General features: G+C 47.2%; 1 protein-coding gene across 4 annotated transcripts in view; it reads right to left on the bottom strand.

Moving 5' to 3' along the window:
• The window catches only part of SH2D2A (SH2 domain containing 2A), a 36,383-nt gene extending 9,646 nt beyond the window's left edge, over positions 1 to 26,737 (bottom strand). Inside the window, exons 1-4 of one of the 4 annotated variants that reach the window (XM_083165801.1) lie at positions 26,594 to 26,722; positions 21,685 to 21,850; positions 18,419 to 18,552; positions 16,246 to 16,388 (exon numbers count right to left, since the gene is read on the bottom strand). In XM_083165801.1, the coding sequence (XP_083021927.1) occupies positions 16,246 to 16,388; positions 18,419 to 18,433 (158 nt within the window). In that variant the 5' untranslated portion in view covers positions 18,434 to 18,552; positions 21,685 to 21,850; positions 26,594 to 26,722. Of the gene's footprint in view, positions 1 to 16,245; positions 16,389 to 16,460; positions 16,652 to 18,418; positions 18,553 to 21,498; positions 21,631 to 21,684; positions 21,851 to 26,593 lie in introns of those variants that run through there. The other 3 variants (XM_083165798.1, XM_083165799.1, XM_083165800.1) reach the window with 3 other exon arrangements.
• Positions 26,738 to 27,320: the final 583 nt, after the last annotated feature.

Here is a 27,320-nt window from a genome sequence, read left to right as displayed (position 1 = left end):
TACCCCTGGCTTCTCCAATGGCACTCAGGTGTCAGCAATCCCTCCTATTGCTGACCCATCTATGCCTCTCAACTGCACAACATTTTTATTGGTAAGCTGCTCAATCAGAGGTCTGTCATTCAGGTGCCAACAGGGAGGGGTAAATCTGGTTAGGAAAGAAAAACAGTTTGTATCCCTATTGCACACTGAATGAGAAATATACATATAATAATCAGACAATACAGAGATCTTGGTTGCATATATCTGCAGATATAGGGTTAAGCCCCCAGGCCGTACGTCAAGGCGTCTCTGTCACTGGGGGTCCCTAACACTGGGTATGGGTCTGGGGTGTGGGCCCCCAACATGCCGACACAGGCTGACTACTCCAGGGCAGCACACAAATGAAAATTAGTAAGTGTTAAATAAGAAGCACATAAGTGCTATGTAGGGAGGTGAAGGTGTGATTAAAATAATACATACAAAAGGGAAAAAACATAAATGTTAATAAAGTGTTAGGGTGTGCTACCCTGGAGCAGACCAGCCATACCAACAAAGGGGGAATCACACTCCCAAACCCATCCCATGCACAATAACAAATTTATGGGCCTAATAGCCCAGTGTAAGGCCACATGATAATGGCTTTACAACATCTGAGAGCCAGCTTACCTGGAGATACCCCTGGCTTCTCCAATGGCACTCAGGTGTCAGCAATCCCTCCTATTGCTGACCCATCTATGCCTCTCAACTGCACAACATTTTTATTGGTAAGCTGCTCAATCAGAGGTCTGTCATTCAGGTGCCAACAGGGAGGGGTAAATCTGGTTAGGAAAGAAAAACAGTTTGTATCCCTATTGCACACTGAATGAGAAATATACATATAATAATCAGACAATACAGAGATCTTGGTTGCATATATCTGCAGATATAGGGTTAAGCCCCCAGGCCGTACGTCAAGGCGTCTCTGTCACTGGGGGTCCCTAACACTGGGTATGGGTCTGGGGTGTGGGCCCCCAACATGCCGACACAGGCTGACTACTCCAGGGCAGCACACAAATGAAAATTAGTAAGTGTTAAATAAGAAGCACATAAGTGCTATGTAGGGAGGTGAAGGTGTGATTAAAATAATACATACAAAAGGGAAAAAACATAAATGTTAATAAAGTGTTAGGGTGTGCTACCCTGGAGCAGACCAGCCATACCAACAAAGGGGGAATCACACTCCCAAACCCATCCCATGCACAATAACAAATTTATGGGCCTAATAGCCCAGTGTAAGGCCACATGATAATGGCTTTACAACATCTGAGAGCCAGCTTACCTGGAGATACCCCTGGCTTCTCCAATGGCACTCAGGTGTCAGCAATCCCTCCTATTGCTGACCCATCTATGCCTCTCAACTGCACAACATTTTTATTGGTAAGCTGCTCAATCAGAGGTCTGTCATTCAGGTGCCAACAGGGAGGGGTAAATCTGGTTAGGAAAGAAAAACAGTTTGTATCCCTATTGCACACTGAATGAGAAATATACATATAATAATCAGACAATACAGAGATCTTGGTTGCATATATCTGCAGATATAGGGTTAAGCCCCCAGGCCGTACGTCAAGGCGTCTCTGTCACTGGGGGTCCCTAACACTGGGTATGGGTCTGGGGTGTGGGCCCCCAACATGCCGACACAGGCTGACTACTCCAGGGCAGCACACAAATGAAAATTAGTAAGTGTTAAATAAGAAGCACATAAGTGCTATGTAGGGAGGTGAAGGTGTGATTAAAATAATACATACAAAAGGGAAAAAACATAAATGTTAATAAAGTGTTAGGGTGTGCTACCCTGGAGCAGACCAGCCATACCAACAAAGGGGGAATCACACTCCCAAACCCATCCCATGCACAATAACAAATTTATGGGCCTAATAGCCCAGTGTAAGGCCACATGATAATGGCTTTACAACATCTGAGAGCCAGCTTACCTGGAGATACCCCTGGCTTCTCCAATGGCACTCAGGTGTCAGCAATCCCTCCTATTGCTGACCCATCTATGCCTCTCAACTGCACAACATTTTTATTGGTAAGCTGCTCAATCAGAGGTCTGTCATTCAGGTGCCAACAGGGAGGGGTAAATCTGGTTAGGAAAGAAAAACAGTTTGTATCCCTATTGCACACTGAATGAGAAATATACATATAATAATCAGACAATACAGAGATCTTGGTTGCATATATCTGCAGATATAGGGTTAAGCCCCCAGGCCGTACGTCAAGGCGTCTCTGTCACTGGGGGTCCCTAACACTGGGTATGGGTCTGGGGTGTGGGCCCCCAACATGCCGACACAGGCTGACTACTCCAGGGCAGCACACAAATGAAAATTAGTAAGTGTTAAATAAGAAGCACATAAGTGCTATGTAGGGAGGTGAAGGTGTGATTAAAATAATACATACAAAAGGGAAAAAACATAAATGTTAATAAAGTGTTAGGGTGTGCTACCCTGGAGCAGACCAGCCATACCAACAAAGGGGGAATCACACTCCCAAACCCATCCCATGCACAATAACAAATTTATGGGCCTAATAGCCCAGTGTAAGGCCACATGATAATGGCTTTACAACATCTGAGAGCCAGCTTACCTGGAGATACCCCTGGCTTCTCCAATGGCACTCAGGTGTCAGCAATCCCTCCTATTGCTGACCCATCTATGCCTCTCAACTGCACAACATTTTTATTGGTAAGCTGCTCAATCAGAGGTCTGTCATTCAGGTGCCAACAGGGAGGGGTAAATCTGGTTAGGAAAGAAAAACAGTTTGTATCCCTATTGCACACTGAATGAGAAATATACATATAATAATCAGACAATACAGAGATCTTGGTTGCATATATCTGCAGATATAGGGTTAAGCCCCCAGGCCGTACGTCAAGGCGTCTCTGTCACTGGGGGTCCCTAACACTGGGTATGGGTCTGGGGTGTGGGCCCCCAACATGCCGACACAGGCTGACTACTCCAGGGCAGCACACAAATGAAAATTAGTAAGTGTTAAATAAGAAGCACATAAGTGCTATGTAGGGAGGTGAAGGTGTGATTAAAATAATACATACAAAAGGGAAAAAACATAAATGTTAATAAAGTGTTAGGGTGTGCTACCCTGGAGCAGACCAGCCATACCAACAAAGGGGGAATCACACTCCCAAACCCATCCCATGCACAATAACAAATTTATGGGCCTAATAGCCCAGTGTAAGGCCACATGATAATGGCTTTACAACATCTGAGAGCCAGCTTACCTGGAGATACCCCTGGCTTCTCCAATGGCACTCAGGTGTCAGCAATCCCTCCTATTGCTGACCCATCTATGCCTCTCAACTGCACAACATTTTTATTGGTAAGCTGCTCAATCAGAGGTCTGTCATTCAGGTGCCAACAGGGAGGGGTAAATCTGGTTAGGAAAGAAAAACAGTTTGTATCCCTATTGCACACTGAATGAGAAATATACATATAATAATCAGACAATACAGAGATCTTGGTTGCATATATCTGCAGATATAGGGTTAAGCCCCCAGGCCGTACGTCAAGGCGTCTCTGTCACTGGGGGTCCCTAACACTGGGTATGGGTCTGGGGTGTGGGCCCCCAACATGCCGACACAGGCTGACTACTCCAGGGCAGCACACAAATGAAAATTAGTAAGTGTTAAATAAGAAGCACATAAGTGCTATGTAGGGAGGTGAAGGTGTGATTAAAATAATACATACAAAAGGGAAAAAACATAAATGTTAATAAAGTGTTAGGGTGTGCTACCCTGGAGCAGACCAGCCATACCAACAAAGGGGGAATCACACTCCCAAACCCATCCCATGCACAATAACAAATTTATGGGCCTAATAGCCCAGTGTAAGGCCACATGATAATGGCTTTACAACATCTGAGAGCCAGCTTACCTGGAGATACCCCTGGCTTCTCCAATGGCACTCAGGTGTCAGCAATCCCTCCTATTGCTGACCCATCTATGCCTCTCAACTGCACAACATTTTTATTGGTAAGCTGCTCAATCAGAGGTCTGTCATTCAGGTGCCAACAGGGAGGGGTAAATCTGGTTAGGAAAGAAAAACAGTTTGTATCCCTATTGCACACTGAATGAGAAATATACATATAATAATCAGACAATACAGAGATCTTGGTTGCATATATCTGCAGATATAGGGTTAAGCCCCCAGGCCGTACGTCAAGGCGTCTCTGTCACTGGGGGTCCCTAACACTGGGTATGGGTCTGGGGTGTGGGCCCCCAACATGCCGACACAGGCTGACTACTCCAGGGCAGCACACAAATGAAAATTAGTAAGTGTTAAATAAGAAGCACATAAGTGCTATGTAGGGAGGTGAAGGTGTGATTAAAATAATACATACAAAAGGGAAAAAACATAAATGTTAATAAAGTGTTAGGGTGTGCTACCCTGGAGCAGACCAGCCATACCAACAAAGGGGGAATCACACTCCCAAACCCATCCCATGCACAATAACAAATTTATGGGCCTAATAGCCCAGTGTAAGGCCACATGATAATGGCTTTACAACATCTGAGAGCCAGCTTACCTGGAGATACCCCTGGCTTCTCCAATGGCACTCAGGTGTCAGCAATCCCTCCTATTGCTGACCCATCTATGCCTCTCAACTGCACAACATTTTTATTGGTAAGCTGCTCAATCAGAGGTCTGTCATTCAGGTGCCAACAGGGAGGGGTAAATCTGGTTAGGAAAGAAAAACAGTTTGTATCCCTATTGCACACTGAATGAGAAATATACATATAATAATCAGACAATACAGAGATCTTGGTTGCATATATCTGCAGATATAGGGTTAAGCCCCCAGGCCGTACGTCAAGGCGTCTCTGTCACTGGGGGTCCCTAACACTGGGTATGGGTCTGGGGTGTGGGCCCCCAACATGCCGACACAGGCTGACTACTCCAGGGCAGCACACAAATGAAAATTAGTAAGTGTTAAATAAGAAGCACATAAGTGCTATGTAGGGAGGTGAAGGTGTGATTAAAATAATACATACAAAAGGGAAAAAACATAAATGTTAATAAAGTGTTAGGGTGTGCTACCCTGGAGCAGACCAGCCATACCAACAAAGGGGGAATCACACTCCCAAACCCATCCCATGCACAATAACAAATTTATGGGCCTAATAGCCCAGTGTAAGGCCACATGATAATGGCTTTACAACATCTGAGAGCCAGCTTACCTGGAGATACCCCTGGCTTCTCCAATGGCACTCAGGTGTCAGCAATCCCTCCTATTGCTGACCCATCTATGCCTCTCAACTGCACAACATTTTTATTGGTAAGCTGCTCAATCAGAGGTCTGTCATTCAGGTGCCAACAGGGAGGGGTAAATCTGGTTAGGAAAGAAAAACAGTTTGTATCCCTATTGCACACTGAATGAGAAATATACATATAATAATCAGACAATACAGAGATCTTGGTTGCATATATCTGCAGATATAGGGTTAAGCCCCCAGGCCGTACGTCAAGGCGTCTCTGTCACTGGGGGTCCCTAACACTGGGTATGGGTCTGGGGTGTGGGCCCCCAACATGCCGACACAGGCTGACTACTCCAGGGCAGCACACAAATGAAAATTAGTAAGTGTTAAATAAGAAGCACATAAGTGCTATGTAGGGAGGTGAAGGTGTGATTAAAATAATACATACAAAAGGGAAAAAACATAAATGTTAATAAAGTGTTAGGGTGTGCTACCCTGGAGCAGACCAGCCATACCAACAAAGGGGGAATCACACTCCCAAACCCATCCCATGCACAATAACAAATTTATGGGCCTAATAGCCCAGTGTAAGGCCACATGATAATGGCTTTACAACATCTGAGAGCCAGCTTACCTGGAGATACCCCTGGCTTCTCCAATGGCACTCAGGTGTCAGCAATCCCTCCTATTGCTGACCCATCTATGCCTCTCAACTGCACAACATTTTTATTGGTAAGCTGCTCAATCAGAGGTCTGTCATTCAGGTGCCAACAGGGAGGGGTAAATCTGGTTAGGAAAGAAAAACAGTTTGTATCCCTATTGCACACTGAATGAGAAATATACATATAATAATCAGACAATACAGAGATCTTGGTTGCATATATCTGCAGATATAGGGTTAAGCCCCCAGGCCGTACGTCAAGGCGTCTCTGTCACTGGGGGTCCCTAACACTGGGTATGGGTCTGGGGTGTGGGCCCCCAACATGCCGACACAGGCTGACTACTCCAGGGCAGCACACAAATGAAAATTAGTAAGTGTTAAATAAGAAGCACATAAGTGCTATGTAGGGAGGTGAAGGTGTGATTAAAATAATACATACAAAAGGGAAAAAACATAAATGTTAATAAAGTGTTAGGGTGTGCTACCCTGGAGCAGACCAGCCATACCAACAAAGGGGGAATCACACTCCCAAACCCATCCCATGCACAATAACAAATTTATGGGCCTAATAGCCCAGTGTAAGGCCACATGATAATGGCTTTACAACATCTGAGAGCCAGCTTACCTGGAGATACCCCTGGCTTCTCCAATGGCACTCAGGTGTCAGCAATCCCTCCTATTGCTGACCCATCTATGCCTCTCAACTGCACAACATTTTTATTGGTAAGCTGCTCAATCAGAGGTCTGTCATTCAGGTGCCAACAGGGAGGGGTAAATCTGGTTAGGAAAGAAAAACAGTTTGTATCCCTATTGCACACTGAATGAGAAATATACATATAATAATCAGACAATACAGAGATCTTGGTTGCATATATCTGCAGATATAGGGTTAAGCCCCCAGGCCGTACGTCAAGGCGTCTCTGTCACTGGGGGTCCCTAACACTGGGTATGGGTCTGGGGTGTGGGCCCCCAACATGCCGACACAGGCTGACTACTCCAGGGCAGCACACAAATGAAAATTAGTAAGTGTTAAATAAGAAGCACATAAGTGCTATGTAGGGAGGTGAAGGTGTGATTAAAATAATACATACAAAAGGGAAAAAACATAAATGTTAATAAAGTGTTAGGGTGTGCTACCCTGGAGCAGACCAGCCATACCAACAAAGGGGGAATCACACTCCCAAACCCATCCCATGCACAATAACAAATTTATGGGCCTAATAGCCCAGTGTAAGGCCACATGATAATGGCTTTACAACATCTGAGAGCCAGCTTACCTGGAGATACCCCTGGCTTCTCCAATGGCACTCAGGTGTCAGCAATCCCTCCTATTGCTGACCCATCTATGCCTCTCAACTGCACAACATTTTTATTGGTAAGCTGCTCAATCAGAGGTCTGTCATTCAGGTGCCAACAGGGAGGGGTAAATCTGGTTAGGAAAGAAAAACAGTTTGTATCCCTATTGCACACTGAATGAGAAATATACATATAATAATCAGACAATACAGAGATCTTGGTTGCATATATCTGCAGATATAGGGTTAAGCCCCCAGGCCGTACGTCAAGGCGTCTCTGTCACTGGGGGTCCCTAACACTGGGTATGGGTCTGGGGTGTGGGCCCCCAACATGCCGACACAGGCTGACTACTCCAGGGCAGCACACAAATGAAAATTAGTAAGTGTTAAATAAGAAGCACATAAGTGCTATGTAGGGAGGTGAAGGTGTGATTAAAATAATACATACAAAAGGGAAAAAACATAAATGTTAATAAAGTGTTAGGGTGTGCTACCCTGGAGCAGACCAGCCATACCAACAAAGGGGGAATCACACTCCCAAACCCATCCCATGCACAATAACAAATTTATGGGCCTAATAGCCCAGTGTAAGGCCACATGATAATGGCTTTACAACATCTGAGAGCCAGCTTACCTGGAGATACCCCTGGCTTCTCCAATGGCACTCAGGTGTCAGCAATCCCTCCTATTGCTGACCCATCTATGCCTCTCAACTGCACAACATTTTTATTGGTAAGCTGCTCAATCAGAGGTCTGTCATTCAGGTGCCAACAGGGAGGGGTAAATCTGGTTAGGAAAGAAAAACAGTTTGTATCCCTATTGCACACTGAATGAGAAATATACATATAATAATCAGACAATACAGAGATCTTGGTTGCATATATCTGCAGATATAGGGTTAAGCCCCCAGGCCGTACGTCAAGGCGTCTCTGTCACTGGGGGTCCCTAACACTGGGTATGGGTCTGGGGTGTGGGCCCCCAACATGCCGACACAGGCTGACTACTCCAGGGCAGCACACAAATGAAAATTAGTAAGTGTTAAATAAGAAGCACATAAGTGCTATGTAGGGAGGTGAAGGTGTGATTAAAATAATACATACAAAAGGGAAAAAACATAAATGTTAATAAAGTGTTAGGGTGTGCTACCCTGGAGCAGACCAGCCATACCAACAAAGGGGGAATCACACTCCCAAACCCATCCCATGCACAATAACAAATTTATGGGCCTAATAGCCCAGTGTAAGGCCACATGATAATGGCTTTACAACATCTGAGAGCCAGCTTACCTGGAGATACCCCTGGCTTCTCCAATGGCACTCAGGTGTCAGCAATCCCTCCTATTGCTGACCCATCTATGCCTCTCAACTGCACAACATTTTTATTGGTAAGCTGCTCAATCAGAGGTCTGTCATTCAGGTGCCAACAGGGAGGGGTAAATCTGGTTAGGAAAGAAAAACAGTTTGTATCCCTATTGCACACTGAATGAGAAATATACATATAATAATCAGACAATACAGAGATCTTGGTTGCATATATCTGCAGATATAGGGTTAAGCCCCCAGGCCGTACGTCAAGGCGTCTCTGTCACTGGGGGTCCCTAACACTGGGTATGGGTCTGGGGTGTGGGCCCCCAACATGCCGACACAGGCTGACTACTCCAGGGCAGCACACAAATGAAAATTAGTAAGTGTTAAATAAGAAGCACATAAGTGCTATGTAGGGAGGTGAAGGTGTGATTAAAATAATACATACAAAAGGGAAAAAACATAAATGTTAATAAAGTGTTAGGGTGTGCTACCCTGGAGCAGACCAGCCATACCAACAAAGGGGGAATCACACTCCCAAACCCATCCCATGCACAATAACAAATTTATGGGCCTAATAGCCCAGTGTAAGGCCACATGATAATGGCTTTACAACATCTGAGAGCCAGCTTACCTGGAGATACCCCTGGCTTCTCCAATGGCACTCAGGTGTCAGCAATCCCTCCTATTGCTGACCCATCTATGCCTCTCAACTGCACAACATTTTTATTGGTAAGCTGCTCAATCAGAGGTCTGTCATTCAGGTGCCAACAGGGAGGGGTAAATCTGGTTAGAAAAGAAAAACAGTTTGTATCCCTATTGCACACTGAATGAGAAATATACATATAATAATCAGACAATACAGAGATCTTGGTTGCATATATCTGCAGATATAGGGTTAAGCCCCCAGGCCGTACGTCAAGGCGTCTCTGTCACTGGGGGTCCCTAACACTGGGTATGGGTCTGGGGTGTGGGCCCCCAACATGCCGACACAGGCTGACTACTCCAGGGCAGCACACAAATGAAAATTAGTAAGTGTTAAATAAGAAGCACATAAGTGCTATGTAGGGAGGTGAAGGTGTGATTAAAATAATACATACAAAAGGGAAAAAACATAAATGTTAATAAAGTGTTAGGGTGTGCTACCCTGGAGCAGACCAGCCATACCAACAAAGGGGGAATCACACTCCCAAACCCATCCCATGCACAATAACAAATTTATGGGCCTAATAGCCCAGTGTAAGGCCACATGATAATGGCTTTACAACATCTGAGAGCCAGCTTACCTGGAGATACCCCTGGCTTCTCCAATGGCACTCAGGTGTCAGCAATCCCTCCTATTGCTGACCCATCTATGCCTCTCAACTGCACAACATTTTTATTGGTAAGCTGCTCAATCAGAGGTCTGTCATTCAGGTGCCAACAGGGAGGGGTAAATCTGGTTAGGAAAGAAAAACAGTTTGTATCCCTATTGCACACTGAATGAGAAATATACATATAATAATCAGACAATACAGAGATCTTGGTTGCATATATCTGCAGATATAGGGTTAAGCCCCCAGGCCGTACGTCAAGGCGTCTCTGTCACTGGGGGTCCCTAACACTGGGTATGGGTCTGGGGTGTGGGCCCCCAACATGCCGACACAGGCTGACTACTCCAGGGCAGCACACAAATGAAAATTAGTAAGTGTTAAATAAGAAGCACATAAGTGCTATGTAGGGAGGTGAAGGTGTGATTAAAATAATACATACAAAAGGGAAAAAACATAAATGTTAATAAAGTGTTAGGGTGTGCTACCCTGGAGCAGACCAGCCATACCAACAAAGGGGGAATCACACTCCCAAACCCATCCCATGCACAATAACAAATTTATGGGCCTAATAGCCCAGTGTAAGGCCACATGATAATGGCTTTACAACATCTGAGAGCCAGCTTACCTGGAGATACCCCTGGCTTCTCCAATGGCACTCAGGTGTCAGCAATCCCTCCTATTGCTGACCCATCTATGCCTCTCAACTGCACAACATTTTTATTGGTAAGCTGCTCAATCAGAGGTCTGTCATTCAGGTGCCAACAGGGAGGGGTAAATCTGGTTAGGAAAGAAAAACAGTTTGTATCCCTATTGCACACTGAATGAGAAATATACATATAATAATCAGACAATACAGAGATCTTGGTTGCATATATCTGCAGATATAGGGTTAAGCCCCCAGGCCGTACGTCAAGGCGTCTCTGTCACTGGGGGTCCCTAACACTGGGTATGGGTCTGGGGTGTGGGCCCCCAACATGCCGACACAGGCTGACTACTCCAGGGCAGCACACAAATGAAAATTAGTAAGTGTTAAATAAGAAGCACATAAGTGCTATGTAGGGAGGTGAAGGTGTGATTAAAATAATACATACAAAAGGGAAAAAACATAAATGTTAATAAAGTGTTAGGGTGTGCTACCCTGGAGCAGACCAGCCATACCAACAAAGGGGGAATCACACTCCCAAACCCATCCCATGCACAATAACAAATTTATGGGCCTAATAGCCCAGTGTAAGGCCACATGATAATGGCTTTACAACATCTGAGAGCCAGCTTACCTGGAGATACCCCTGGCTTCTCCAATGGCACTCAGGTGTCAGCAATCCCTCCTATTGCTGACCCATCTATGCCTCTCAACTGCACAACATTTTTATTGGTAAGCTGCTCAATCAGAGGTCTGTCATTCAGGTGCCAACAGGGAGGGGTAAATCTGGTTAGGAAAGAAAAACAGTTTGTATCCCTATTGCACACTGAATGAGAAATATACATATAATAATCAGACAATACAGAGATCTTGGTTGCATATATCTGCAGATATAGGGTTAAGCCCCCAGGCCGTACGTCAAGGCGTCTCTGTCACTGGGGGTCCCTAACACTGGGTATGGGTCTGGGGTGTGGGCCCCCAACATGCCGACACAGGCTGACTACTCCAGGGCAGCACACAAATGAAAATTAGTAAGTGTTAAATAAGAAGCACATAAGTGCTATGTAGGGAGGTGAAGGTGTGATTAAAATAATACATACAAAAGGGAAAAAACATAAATGTTAATAAAGTGTTAGGGTGTGCTACCCTGGAGCAGACCAGCCATACCAACAAAGGGGGAATCACACTCCCAAACCCATCCCATGCACAATAACAAATTTATGGGCCTAATAGCCCAGTGTAAGGCCACATGATAATGGCTTTACAACATCTGAGAGCCAGCTTACCTGGAGATACCCCTGGCTTCTCCAATGGCACTCAGGTGTCAGCAATCCCTCCTATTGCTGACCCATCTATGCCTCTCAACTGCACAACATTTTTATTGGTAAGCTGCTCAATCAGAGGTCTGTCATTCAGGTGCCAACAGGGAGGGGTAAATCTGGTTAGGAAAGAAAAACAGTTTGTATCCCTATTGCACACTGAATGAGAAATATACATATAATAATCAGACAATACAGAGATCTTGGTTGCATATATCTGCAGATATAGGGTTAAGCCCCCAGGCCGTACGTCAAGGCGTCTCTGTCACTGGGGGTCCCTAACACTGGGTATGGGTCTGGGGTGTGGGCCCCCAACATGCCGACACAGGCTGACTACTCCAGGGCAGCACACAAATGAAAATTAGTAAGTGTTAAATAAGAAGCACATAAGTGCTATGTAGGGAGGTGAAGGTGTGATTAAAATAATACATACAAAAGGGAAAAAACATAAATGTTAATAAAGTGTTAGGGTGTGCTACCCTGGAGCAGACCAGCCATACCAACAAAGGGGGAATCACACTCCCAAACCCATCCCATGCACAATAACAAATTTATGGGCCTAATAGCCCAGTGTAAGGCCACATGATAATGGCTTTACAACATCTGAGAGCCAGCTTACCTGGAGATACCCCTGGCTTCTCCAATGGCACTCAGGTGTCAGCAATCCCTCCTATTGCTGACCCATCTATGCCTCTCAACTGCACAACATTTTTATTGGTAAGCTGCTCAATCAGAGGTCTGTCATTCAGGTGCCAACAGGGAGGGGTAAATCTGGTTAGGAAAGAAAAACAGTTTGTATCCCTATTGCACACTGAATGAGAAATATACATATAATAATCAGACAATACAGAGATCTTGGTTGCATATATCTGCAGATATAGGGTTAAGCCCCCAGGCCGTACGTCAAGGCGTCTCTGTCACTGGGGGTCCCTAACACTGGGTATGGGTCTGGGGTGTGGGCCCCCAACATGCCGACACAGGCTGACTACTCCAGGGCAGCACACAAATGAAAATTAGTAAGTGTTAAATAAGAAGCACATAAGTGCTATGTAGGGAGGTGAAGGTGTGATTAAAATAATACATACAAAAGGGAAAAAACATAAATGTTAATAAAGTGTTAGGGTGTGCTACCCTGGAGCAGACCAGCCATACCAACAAAGGGGGAATCACACTCCCAAACCCATCCCATGCACAATAACAAATTTATGGGCCTAATAGCCCAGTGTAAGGCCACATGATAATGGCTTTACAACATCTGAGAGCCAGCTTACCTGGAGATACCCCTGGCTTCTCCAATGGCACTCAGGTGTCAGCAATCCCTCCTATTGCTGACCCATCTATGCCTCTCAACTGCACAACATTTTTATTGGTAAGCTGCTCAATCAGAGGTCTGTCATTCAGGTGCCAACAGGGAGGGGTAAATCTGGTTAGGAAAGAAAAACAGTTTGTATCCCTATTGCACACTGAATGAGAAATATACATATAATAATCAGACAATACAGAGATCTTGGTTGCATATATCTGCAGATATAGGGTTAAGCCCCCAGGCCGTACGTCAAGGCGTCTCTGTCACTGGGGGTCCCTAACACTGGGTATGGGTCTGGGGTGTGGGCCCCCAACATGCCGACACAGGCTGACTACTCCAGGGCAGCACACAAATGAAAATTAGTAAGTGTTAAATAAGAAGCACATAAGTGCTATGTAGGGAGGTGAAGGTGTGATTAAAATAATACATACAAAAGGACTAGATTGCATCGCATATGTTTTGCAATGCAATTCTATGCAATCTAGTCCAAATTGCATACAATAATTGTACCGTGTATGGGCACCTATACACGCTGCTATGAGAGCGTGCTTTCCGTACTGTACTAGCATGGATCACATTGCATTGCATTGCATTGCTGTGCATGCGATGCAATGTGATGAAACCCAAGTACAAAAAGTATGTGCAAGCACATACTTTTTGTACTGTGCGATGAGGTGCCGCGGGAGCGCGCACCTCAAAGCACACATCGGAACAGCACGCATAGCAGCGTGTATGGGCAGCTTAAGTCCTGCTGGCTCACGGCTGCTGTTGGCCTGTCACTTTCACAAAAGATCGCTGAGCACTACGAGCAGACAGGGCTGGTCATTTGCAGACGACACGAACAGGCGCAGTAAAAGTACAGGGGCCAGAGACTGAGGACACAGCGGTAGGTACGGCTGTGCGCCTGCGGCCCCAGGCCATGTGCACACACAGAGTAGATGGCTCTGAGCGCCGAACGGCAGGGTGCACACACAGTAGACCGAAGTGGCACACAGCGAGTCAGACTCAGCAACACACAGATGGGGCCCTTCAGATCACTGGGGCTTGTCACACTTGTACCCCTTGTCCCCCCCGTCGCCGGCCCTGTATGCAACCAAGCATCTGTATCTTCGGAACCAACTGACCCATTTACATGAGACCAGTATCATATTGAAGAACTTTTAAATTGGCTTTGAATGATTTTGGTCCCGTGAAACTGGGCTGTTTGTTTATGTTCTTTGAGGGCAATTTTCTCATGAAATTACATAAAAAAAAAAAAAAAAAACACGGTTTAACCTCAATATCCCTGGAACCAATTAACCCATATGGATCCAGCCTGGTATCAGATTGAAGGCCCAGTGATTTGGGTTCGACTGAGATCAACTTCGAGCTTCAGTGTTGCCGAAGGGGGAACTGGCAGCCGTTGTACTGGGTGGGGGTCAGAATTAGTGGGTCCCATGTTATCCTATAGGGAAAACGTTCCAGCTTTGCCTGGCAGTATCTCTGGTTCCCAGAGGGCTAGAGACACTGGGCTGGGCTTGTTGGAAAGCCCCATCCCTCAGCTACAAAATGGGCTAATGGGTGATTCGCCTATGGTCCCATTATGACTTGCCACAGTTTTGCTATTAGGGAATGCTAAAACTATTGCAAAGCATGCTGGGATGTGTAGTTTCAAAACATCTGGAGGGCCAACGTTGGACATGCCTGGTCTAGAGCATTCTTAAGCTGGCCATACCCTAGTCTGATTTGGCCACCTTTGACCCGATTACGTTTGACATTCAATCCAATTCATGGATTGGAGTCGGTGGTCAGACCTGCAGCAAGGAATGGGGTCACATGCGATCCTGCTGCCCAGGATTAGCTGACCATACCCTGCTGTGAGAAACAAAGTAGTGCATGGCCACCTTTAGCAAGTGAAACTGCCACCCAGGAATGACGAGTCCACAAGAACCATTGCAAACCCCTTCACAATCCTCACATACATGCAAGAACACAGAACATTGAGGTTATGGGCTGCTCTAGGGCTACACAGACTGAATACAGCAGTAGAGTTGTCTGAGTTTCCCTGACCGCCCCCATAAACTCCCATTTGACACCTGTCAATTCTTTGCCACATAATCCACAGTGAGCCAGATCGCAGCGGCAGCTTTGCGCATACACATTGCAATTCACGAAGTCTGCAGATAATCGATTTGTTGCGCGATAATCAGGCATTGCATATAATCGCAAAAGTGGCAAATTTTACCATGTTAGGAGATAGGCAGGGACGGCGTCACCACTAGGCAGCTTTCGGCATTTGCCACTGAAGGGCAGTAGTTGGGAGCAGGGACCCCCCCCCCACGGATGGAGGTGAGCGGTGGTCATCCCCCCCAGCATCACATCCCCCCCCGGAGTGATGCAGTGGCCTCCTCCACCTCCCCACCCTGGAGCAGTGCGCCAGCCGCATCACAGCCCCCCTCCACCCGGAGCAGCACGGTGGCTGTATCCCCCCCCCCCACCCCTGGAGCAGCGCGCCACCCGCATCGCACCACCCCCCGGAGCAGCACAGCAGCAAAATTCCCCCCTCAGGAGCAACGCAGCAGCCACATTGCGCATCCTCCCTCCTCCTTCCTGTGGAGCGGGTGAGCGCCGTGGCACCCCCCCCCCACCACCTGGGGCACTCCAGGTGCCTTGTACCGGCCCTGGAGATAGGTCCTTGTGGCAAAGCCATGTTGAGATAACATTAGTCATTGTAACCTGTAGGCTACACAATACAAAAGTACCCAGTAGAGAAATTAAGAACCCTCCGCCGCAACTCTCCACATGTATAGTATGTCTGGTCCCAAAACTTGTAGTAAACTGACTGCAATAAAATTACCTCAACCCCTCACAAGCATTGAAAACTTTGAAGCCCCACCCCTGGATCCGCAACTGGATGTCCTGCAATCAGTTTTTGATACAAGATACATCCCGCCCTCAGTCAGATATATGAGGTGAGATTTAATAGGATGAGAGATTCGGTAAGAAATCACCAGTTTTTTTTTTTTAAAGCAGCAATCATTTACACTGCAAAATCACACTGGTTAAGCAGTGTAAACGATTGCCGCTTTATAAAAAAAAACTTGGAGATTTCTCTCACTTTCGGAATCTCTCATCCTATTAAATCTCACCCCTGGTGTCCATTAATAATCTTTGTTACATTGGTGAGAGGTTACTTACTTCCTTGTGACAAATCCATGGAACCAGTCTGGAAAGTGACCTTTCTTCACCAGCTTACTCCTCTGAGTCCCCTCAAACCATTGGTACGTCTGTTCTTTTAGAGTGGCATCGGGTCTCCTCGCGGTTTCAGATGGAGGCGTATCCTAAATCAGGGATGGAAAATAAGTGAACTTGGCAAACATCCCTCACCAATCACAATGGCCAACATAACTCACCGAGAATATGGAGCGAAAACCCATGTCTGCCCAAACTGCACCCAGAACCCCCTAGTCCATAAGACATAACCCATTCTCAAGTAGGTCATGTACCGCATGGCTGTAGAATATCGGGATGGGGCGAACGTCCAGTCTAATTTTATTGGTAACTGAAGACTATTTAGAGCGCTCGATTTTCTATAAAGTTTTGAGAGGGGGGGGGGGGTTATTGAGAGTTGGGGGAACACATTGGAATTGGGTTTAATATCTGCAGACAACTGGGTACCTATTGGTCGTTCTGTCCTAGAGGTAAGGGAACAAACAGTAAAAAAAGTAATAAATGATATTACTAGCAGTCAAATGAGTATTAAAGCCTGGAGTGATTTTTGTGCAGAACCCGCCATCTCCTTTGTGCAGCATTTAACCCCCCTCTCCCCTACAACTCACCAGTGACACCGCCAGCTTGTGTGTGATACTAGAGTAGGGTGCGTATGCAAAACATATCAGAAAAATGGTGCCACTGACAGCAGGTACAGGGCTACCCATTGCAGCATAACATGAGACCCCCATGTCTGCAAGCAGAGGCGTACCTACATATTCTTGATTGCACATTTTTTTCCTCCAATGGACAAAATCGTGCTGCACTGCAGGTGGGGCAGATGTAACATGTGCAGAGTGTTAGATTTGGGTGGGGTGTGTTCAAACTGAAATCAGAGTCAGTGTAAAAATAAAGCAGCATATTTACCAGGGTTTCCGACGTTAATATTCTCCTCTCCATGGAGGGGGCGGGGCTAAAATGATGCAATTTTGCCATTTTAGCTCCGCCCCCTCTGAGACCCGCGGATTGCGGCATTTAAATGCCGCGATCGGGGGCGCAGCGGGGGGTCCCCCCTGAAACCGGGAGGGGGATTTTCTGGAGACTCCCGGCCATTCCGGGAGGGTGGGCAACCCTCATATTTACCCTGCACAGAAACAAAACTCGCCCAAATCTCTAAACAGGTTATAACAGCCACAGCAGGGATTTTTTGAGGAAGGAAAAAAAATCAAGTCTGAATTAGGCCCAATGTATTGGAGATCAGATGACGGTATACATTGTAGTGAAAGGGGTTAGTGGGAAGCAGGCTCCATAGGGTTGGTTAGGGCTGGTGTAAATGATGTGATGGTAGTTAATCTCTGGTGGATTCGTCCGAGGCCTCACAGGCCCATTGCATATCTGTCAGACTCACTGGTGCGGTGAGGCCTATAATCTAGCATTAGGCCTGGTGTAGTCATGGGATTCGATCATGGAAACACCAATATACAGATACGGCGATTCTCAAACACAGAAATGCGGTAAAAACCCCGTTATCAGGGTTTTTACCGCATTTCTGTATGTTCTGTCCCCCCTCCGCAGTGTCACCGCTGCGGAGGGAATCGCCAGCAAAAGCTGGCAAATCCCTGCAGAAGCCTATGGGCTTCTTACCGCAGCGCTGTGTGAGGGATCCGTCACGGATCCCTCCCAGCATGCCCTGTGGCCGGTGCCGTGCAGATGTGCAGATGGACTCCCGGGTTACAGAATGCCCGGCGATACATGGCAGCGGATGTTAGAAGATCCCGCCCACTGACTTACAGGGTTTAGTGGTTGCCTTTTCCCACACTGCAATTGTGAGGAAGGCACTACATAGATAAAACATGGCATCCCATTCCATATTAACTATCTATTTGCAAATAAAAGGCTATAGCCAAGCCTCTCTTCTATGAGGTGAAGTACCGCCACTTGCCACTAGAGGCCACAATACTCCTTAGTGTGCGGAAAGATCATAACAGAAAGGGAAAGCAATGTTTGCAGGAAAACTTTCAACCTTGCTGGATATGGAGAGAGAAAACTGTGAAGAGATTAGAGGTAGGAGCAGGTAGGGACTAAACGGTCACAGCTCAAAGTGAAAGTACTGTACATTGCAGAAGCTGGCATTTTAACTAGTATACATTATAATTGCAACCTTTCTTTTAGGCATGGTCTCTGACTTAAGTTCTCCGGGGGGGATGAGCCTTGCATTGCAGAGGGTGGGATCTCTGGGTTCTTCTTGTTTTGGAGGAATAGGCTTAAAAGTACTGAAGTGGAGGGGAGTGAAATCTGCGGAAGAGAAGGCATGGATATCTGGTTACAAGAGTATATGTGAAGTGTATGCATAAACAAAATGGTTCCTATAGAGTTATATCATAGCTAGCCATTCTTACAGAAATGTAGGTGCATGTGCTCAATATCAACAGTATTGGAAGTGAGAGGAAATCTCATCAATTCCAACAACTGGCTCCAACACTTTCCTCACTGCGGCAGCCATTTTGTTTCACCTCCACCACAGCCCTGCACGGTACTTCCAACAGAAAAGCCTGTCCTACTACCCCGACCAACAGATGCAGGCAACACCAGTGTCACTAATAAGCTGTAGGCACCTCCCTCTTCACATTCTGGCTGTTCTAGGCAGGGCCGGTGCAAGGTTTGTTGGCACCCTAGGCAAACTTCTGCCAACTCCCTCTCCCCTCCTATAACACTCAGGTGTAACTGCGGAGATGGCGGATAGGTTTAGACATTAGGGGGGAAAATGGGGTAAACTGTGGGGGAAGTTAGGATTAGGCTGGGAGGTGGGGGGCTAGGCTGTGAGGTAGAGGTTAGTTAGGGTTAGGCTGTGGGTGAGGGTAAGGGTTGGGCTGTGAGGTAGGGGATAGTTAGGGTTAGGCTGTGGGTGAGGGTAAGGGTTGGGCTGTGAGGTAGGGGTTAGTTAGGGTTGAGCTGGGGGTAAGGGTTGGGCTGTGGGGTAGGGGTTAGTTAGGGTTATAATGTGGGTGGGGGTAAGGGTTGGGCTGTGAGGTACGGGTTAGGATGTGGGTGAGGGTAAGGGTTGGGCTGTGAGGTAGGGGTTAGGTAGGGTTAGGCTGTGGGTGAGGGTAAGGGTTGGGCTGTGAGGTAGGGGTTAGGTAGGGTTAGGCTGTGGGTGAGGGTAAGGGTTGGGCTGTGAGGTAGGGGATAGTTAGGGTTGAGCTGGGGGTAAGGGTTGGGCTGTGGGGTAGGGTTTAGTTAGGGTTGGGCTGTGGGGTAGGGTTTAGTTCGGGTTGGGCTGTGGGTGGGGGTAAGGGTTAGGCTGTGAGATAGGGGTTAGTTAGGGTTAGGCTGTGGGTGAGGGTAAGGGTTGGGCTGTGAGGGTAAGGGTTAGTTAGGGTTAGGCTGTGGGTGAGGGTTGGGCTGTGAGGTAGGGGATAGTTAGGGCTGAGCTGGGGGTAAGGGTTGGGCTGTGGGGTAGGGGTTAGTTAGGGTTGGGCTGTAGGTAGGGGTATGGGTTGGGCTGTGAGGTAGGGGTTAGTTAGGGTTGGGCTGTGGGTGAGGGTAAGGGTTTGGCTGTGGGGTGGGGGTTAGTTAGGGTTGGGCTGTGGGTGGGGGTAAGGGTTGGGCTGTGAGGTAGGGGTAAGGGTTGGGCTGTGAGGTAGGGGTTAGTTAGGGTTAGGCTGTGGGTGGGGCTGTGAGGTAGGGGTTAGTTAGGGTTAGGCTGTGGGTGAGGGTAAGGGTTGGGCTGTGAGGGTAAGGGTTAGTTAGGGTTAGGCTGTGGATGAGGGTTGGGCTGTGAGGTAGGGGATAGTTAGGGCTGAGCTGGGGGTAAGGGTTGGGCTGTGGGGTAGGGGTTAGTTAGGGTTGGGCTGTAGGTAGGGGTATGGGTTGGGCTGTGAGGTAGGGGTTAGTTAGGGTTAGGCTGTGGGTGAGGGTAAGGGTTGGGCTGTGGGGTGGGGGTTAGTTAGGGTTGGGCTGTGAGTGGGGGTAAGGGTTGGGCTGTGAGGTAGGGGTAAGGGTTGGGCTGTGAGGTAGGGGTTAGTTAGGGTGGGTCTGTGAGGTAGGGGTTAGGGTTAGGCTGTGGGTAGGGGTTAGAATAAGGCGGTGGGGTACAAGCTTTAGCTGCTAGCAGGGATGGATAGGGACAGACTAGACTGCAGGGGACGCCAGCATCTGTATTCTGAACACCAGCATCCCCATCACTGTCGGTCATCCATTTGTATCCAGTGAGAGGGGGGTACGCTGTCAGAATACCATATATGGATCACTCCAAGGGGCTGATTCAGGATTGCTCGTAGCAATCCGAAATCAGCCCCAGCCCCGATGGTCAGGGTTCTGGGCATGTGCAAACCCCAGCACCAAGTGGCTTTGGCAAGTAACACACTCGCTGTGCCATTCGATGCGTGGTGCGAGGCACAGGGGCGGAAACAGGGCTGGAGCAGGGGAACGCCCATTGTTTTATGGGTGTCCCCATGAAAACGCTGGGGGTTCTTCTGGGAAAGCAGTCAGGCTGATGCCTGCCGGAGGCGGGTGGCTGTCACAGGACATCAGTGTCCGTTCTGTCTTCGGCGATTTGGATTTATTAGAGATAGAAGTCAGTTCAGACTGACATATCCAAAGGCAGGAGACATCATTCAGAGGTTGACGACCATCCATCAAATGATTTCTCCTGCTAGCGGCTGCATGCGAGGGGATGTCGTAGCGACGGCATGGCAGCAAAGAGATTTGGGCACCGGGAGGGAGGGGGAGCGGCCGTGGGGTGCACTGCTTAATTATTGGGGGGGGGGCGCATAAATCATAGACCCCATAAAAAGGTACAGGCCATTAAAAAGAAACAGTACTATAGCTGGAGAGTAGGGGTTAATTAGCTGCCAACAAAATGAACCCTGGAATAAATGTGTATACAGAGCATGCGGTAGGGAAATAAGATTCCTCCACTTGGGCAGGGACGGATATGAACGTTCAAATACTCTCTGGAGAGCGCTCTGGAATATGTGTGCGCTATATAAACAACTGGTAATAAATAATGCAATGTTGCAGGTCATGGCATTGTAAATGTCGATTCCTTGCGCGTTTCTCCGCCTGTACTATGATTGGTAACTTCCGGAGTGGATCAGTCCTAGATCTCTGTGGAAGCTGCCTGGCTGGCAACATTACATTTATTGCAAAGTGGTAAAGGACGCACAGCACGGATAATACTGTGCATTGGAACACACCAGCATTATTCCTAAATAACAGAACAGTATATATATGCCTTACCTTGGTGGTAGTTGTACGCCATGACTGATACTGGATCAATGGGAAGAGCTGTACCCAACCTGTGTCTGAGCAGCTGGTTGCACAGGCTGAGTGTGCGCCTTGTTCTTGCACGCTCACAGACAAGGAAATCATGCCTATGCCACAGGACATCACAACAGCAAGGAACTGAGCTAAGCACAAACTCACCCACGTCATGGAAACACTGCTCAGCGCGGCTGAGGTTCTCACTTCTGTCACAGAGCTGTGACCTGGTTTATTTTTTTTTTGGGTTACAGCAGAGACGAGTTTGTATCTGGTCTTGTGCACTGCAGCACCCTGTGTGATGCACATGGCTGTGATAGGAGATGTGGACCTGGGGAGGAAGGGGCATCAAAACTTTTAATGAGCACACATGTAAAGTCACCCATAGCAATCAGCACATGTATTCTATAAAATGCTGGCTAGACGCTTGGTTATGCTATGAGTGACTTCTATTCTTTTAAAAAGGTATGCACCTGTCCCCGCCAAGGCCCAAAAGTCCTTAGGTTTGAGACATCTCCCCCCCCCCCCTGCATTGACCACTATGCACTATGTTCTGTAAGCATCGAAAGGAAATCTAAGTGAGCACCATGGAACCATTAGGTGCATTGGTTTTACATTTCTTGTAACTGGTTTAAAAAAAAAATCTGAAGTATTTTAATAGGTATAAATAGTAATTTAAAATGTGGCTGGTTATTTTTAGATTTGAGTACATTTTTGTATTTCTCAGACAACATCCGACAGATCGTAAAAGCCACATATAAAGTGCAGTGCACAAGGTAAAGCAGGGGTAGCCAACTCCAGTTCAAGAGCTACCAACAGTTCACATTTTCTAACCCGCGTAAGTGGTGCACAGGTGCACTCATTAACTCACTGACACATTTCCCAGGTCACCCAGCAGCTGCACAGGTGTACTCATTAACTCACTGACACATTTCCCAGGTCACCCAGCAGCTGCACAGGTGTACTAATTAACTCACTGACACATTTCCCAGGTCACCCAGCAACTGCACTCATTACACACTGACCTGTTTCCCTGGTTACCCAGCAGCTGCACAGGTGTACTCATTACTCAGTGACACATTTCCCAGGTCACCCAGCAGCTGCACAGGTGCACTCATTAACTCACTGACACATTTCCCAGGTTACCCAACAGGAGCACAGGTGTACTCATCAACTCAGACACATTTCCCAGGTCACCCAGCAGCTGCACTCATTACACACTGACACATTTCCCATGTCACCCAGCAGCAGCTGCACAGGTGCACTCATTACTCACTGACCTGTTTCCCTGGTTACCCAGCAGCAGCTGCACAGGTGCACTCATTACTCACTGACCTGTTTCCCTGGTTACCCAGCAGCTGCACAGGTGCACTCATTACTCACTGACCTGTTTCCCTGGTGACCCAGCAGCTGCAGAGGTGTACTAATTACTCACTGACCTGTTTCCCTGGTGACCCAGCAGCTGCACAGGTGTACTCATTACTCACTGACCTGTTTCCCTGGTTACCCAGCAGCAGCACAGGTGTACTAATTACTCACTGACCTGTTTCCCTGGTTACCCAGCAGCTGCACAGGTGTACTCATTACTCACTGACCTGTTTCCTTGGTGACCCAGCAGCTGCACAGGTGTACTCATTACTCACTGACCTGTTTCCCTGGTTACCCAGCAGGAGCACATGTGTACTAATTACTCACTGACCTGTTTCCTTGGTGACCCAGCAGCTGCACAGGTGTACTAATTACTCACTGACCTGTTTCCTTGGTGACCCAGCAGCTGCACAGGTGTACTAATTACTCACTGACCTGTTTCCTTGGTGACCCAGCAGCTGCACAGGTGTACTCATTACTCACTGACCTGTTTCCCTGGTGACCCAGCAGCTGCACAGGTGTACTCATTACTCACTGACCTGTTTCCCTGGTTACCCAGCAGGAGCACAGGTGTACTCATTACTCACTGACCTGTTTCCATGGTTACCCAGCAGCTGCACTCTGACATTTTAAAATATCCCCAGGTGGAGCTAATTAAGTCACTTGTGATTCTGTGTGGAAACCTGGAAACAAGTTAAATGTTGGTAGCACTCGAGGACTGGGATTGGCTACCCCTAGGCTAAGGAGTCTATTTACTATGACTGAGAAAGAAACTGGACAGAGATAAAGTACCAACGAGGTCCTAACTGCCATGGTACAGGCTGTGAATGAAAAATAACAGAAGCAGATGCTAATACTTGATCTAATTTTCTCCCTGAAGGAGAGGGTCAGGTAGGCAAGTATGCTTTATCTCCATGCATGGCTTAGTAATTAGACCCCTATTTCAATGGCCACTAAAGTATAGTGCTGTAGAGAGAAAGTTAAGAGCATATCTGCTATTGGGACAGGGCTGCCAAATTGGTCCTACAGGTCTACCAGTTTGTTTTCCAGACCGGCCGTGGATCTGTAGATTGTTGTGAATGAATGCAGCACAGGTTTGAAAATGTGACAGTAATGACTCCAACTGTGCACCAGCTAGGTGGTCTGTGAATGTGACAGTAATGACTGCACCTGTGCACCAGCTAGTGGTAGGGGAATGTGACATTAATGACTGCACCTGTGCACCAGCTAGTGGTAGGGGAATGTGACAGTAATGACTGCACCTGAGCACCAGCTAGGCAGTCTGGGAAATGTGACCGTGATGATTCCACCTGTGCACCAGCTACGTGGTCTGTGAAATGTGATGATTAGTAAAGACTGCACCTGTGCACCAGCTAGGTGGTCTGGAAAATGTGACAATGATGATTCCACCTGTGCACCAGCTAGGGAGTCTGGGAATGTGACAGACAGTAATGATTACACCTGTGCACCAGCTAGGTGGTCTGGTAAATGTGACAGATTGTATTGATTGCACCTGTGCACCAGCTGTCACATTTCCCAGACAACCTGGCTGGTCACAGGTGCAGACATTACTAACAGTTACTTCCCAGACGACCTAGCTGTAGCATAGGGGCAGTCATTAATAGCGAACACATTACTAAGGTGGTCTGAAAAACATGACCAGTATTAGGATATCAATATCTACTAAGCAAAGTATAATCAGCATATTACCTGGTCACCAGGCGGATGTCCTTCATTAGCATAATATATTTAGCAGGATACTGCAGCTATATAGAATAGCATTGACTTATGAAAAAGCAGCAGGGTGGAGGTGTAACCAATTAAAGGCATTATCAGCATTGTAAAGCTGGGGGAGTGGCTACAGTTATGCCAGAAACACTTCATCAGCAGCCAAGACCACCCATTTTACTCACTTAGCGGGTGGCTGGGCAATGGGGTCCCAAAATCAGGAGACATACCTGTCCTTCTGGGGGCCATTCAATTTATGGTAACCTCCCAGCCATTGCAGGAAAGTAGTCCAGGATCTGGGAGCAGTATGGAGACAGCAGAACTAAACCAAGCAAAAGGATGGTTAGTGGCTGGGGATAATCTGGAACCAGTGATGCAGGATTGAATTGGGAAATCTGAGATCGGGTTTCCATAGGTGTTGCGCTGGATCAAGTAACAGGGTGTGGAATAGGATTGGCCTGGATTAGAACACCACAAAATATGCTGTGCAAGCTTACAGAAGTATTGCACACAGGTAGGGCAGGGCCGTCTTTTCGTATGGGCTTAATGGGCACTTGCCCAGGGGCCCCAGGTGTATAAGGGCCCTAGGCTGATAGCTGAGGATCCCCTTTTTCCAGGGATACCAGAATTGTGAAAATCGGCCTTGGGGAACTGGAGATATCCAACTTCAAAGCAGCAGTCCACATCTGGCCTGTTAATTGCAATTCCCAGTCATATTTCTCAGGTTCTCTCTGACTTAGTTTTTCTGAGAGTATATTCAAAAAGCTGGGACTCTCCCCTTTCTGGCAACACTAGCGGCTTGTCTCTATCATACCCAAAACCAGAGATATCAGCCTTCCAGCAGCCAGTCCCTGCTCCAGCTCCAAACGTCTGGTGTACAGTTTTATATTTTTGTCAATGGATTGCTCTGGCTCCTGATCTCTGATCCCCAAGTCCCCAGCACCTCCTGAAAGTTGGGACTCTAGGTTTTTATACTATTGAAGGCTAAGAAATCTATTTCCAGATAATGGCGATATCTGCAGTCAGACAAGCTGCCTTTCCCCTGGAAAATGACGAATTTTAAGCCCACTCCATTATCCAACCCTCCCCTGTGTATAAAACACCCCCTACCTCCCTGGAAGTCATTTACAACTTACAAGGGACCCTTCATTCAGCTCAGTGCCCCCTTCCACACATTAGTGTTCTCCCTCCCACCACCCGTGCAGTAAAGGAGTAAGTCCTACATGTTAACTGGAAGCTAGAGCACCCCCTGCCACCCGTGGGACATTAAAGCTGCTGCTGATAGCACCCCCCCACCCCTAGGAGGGGAGAATGGGTAAGGGCCCCAGTGCATTGCTTTGCCCAGGGGCCCACACTGCTGTTAAGATGGCCCTGAGGTAGGGACTGGGATAAACATACCAATGGTGGCTCAGAGTCGTAGATAATACAGAGGTGAGCAATACTGATCAGAGCAGGGACGCCACATACACTGCACTGCAGTGGCTTCTGCAGCAGGAAAGTCATATAGATGGGGATTAGACTCACAGCAGGTAAAGGGGCCCATTTATCATTTAATATTTGTGACCAAATCACCTGAATGTATCGGGTAGGACCACAGCATGTGTCACCAATCCCTCTTGCACCGCACACAGACACTCCCCCAAACATTATGGGGGAGGCAAAGCTGGCCGATGTATTACCATGTAGCATCACAGTGGGTCCCGGGACCACCGCCACTGAGATTGCAGTAGCCTATGGGCTACACACCACTGCCAGCAGGGCCGCTGGGTCAGCCCTATCTGCACATGCACAGCCCCCCCAGAACCCAGCAGGCTTTCAGAGCCCCATTACCTCCAGGTTAAAACATTCAAACTAATGGTTCATATATCGCAATGTAATCCTGGGCATTAAATGCCACCCAGATCACAATGCATGTGAGCTCCAATAGGAAAATGGGCCCTAAAGTCAGTCTAACAATGCAAGAATCATGCAAACTAACCAGTAGCTGGTTCCACAGTCTGGAGATGAAATAACAAATCAGCAGCCTGAATATTGGATAGAAGTAGCAGTTTGTTGGGCTACAGAACATTGCTCCAAGAGCCACTAGCTGCACTATACAGTAGAACCAAGCAACCAGCTGGAGGAGAGGACAAGAAAGGGGCAGTGCTAGAAATGTTGATGGACTTTATACCCCTGGGTTAGCTGTGATTGGCTGAGTGGAGTCAGTTTAGGATTGGATGAACCAATGTCAGGTGATCGTAACCTGTCACAGCAGTACTCTAGGCTAGGCTCTAATGTGGACTTCGGCCTAACAGGCCAAGAAAACTGAAGCCTATGCATCCTAGAAAGGACTTTGGAGAGTGGATCACAACATGGCAGGAGCGGTAAGTGACACAGCGACAGAGATAACAGGAGGGTGTCGGTCATTGGGTCGACACAGGTTAACATGAGTTTTTCATGATTTTATAAAATAAGAAACGGTCTTACTTTACCATCCCAGTGGGCAGAGTGTTTGATTCAAATAGTGTGCCGAGCAAGGCGGTACACTGACTGTGTCCATATTGACATATGTCGACAGACAACATAAATGTGAGAAACCCATGTCAACCTTCACCATGTCCACCTTTTGACCATGTCAACCTTTTCTCGCATCAATTTTCTGTCTGTCTATAGGAACTGGTTGCGACAGTATTTTACATGTACTGAGGTTCTAGTCAGGCAATGGC

The sequence above is a fragment of the Crinia signifera genome, chromosome 12, assembly GCF_055691185.1.
Source record: "Crinia signifera chromosome 12, ASM5569118v1, whole genome shotgun sequence".
Classification (NCBI taxonomy): domain Eukaryota; kingdom Metazoa; phylum Chordata; class Amphibia; order Anura; family Myobatrachidae; genus Crinia; species Crinia signifera.
This window is presented reverse-complemented; position numbering and strand designations above follow the sequence as displayed.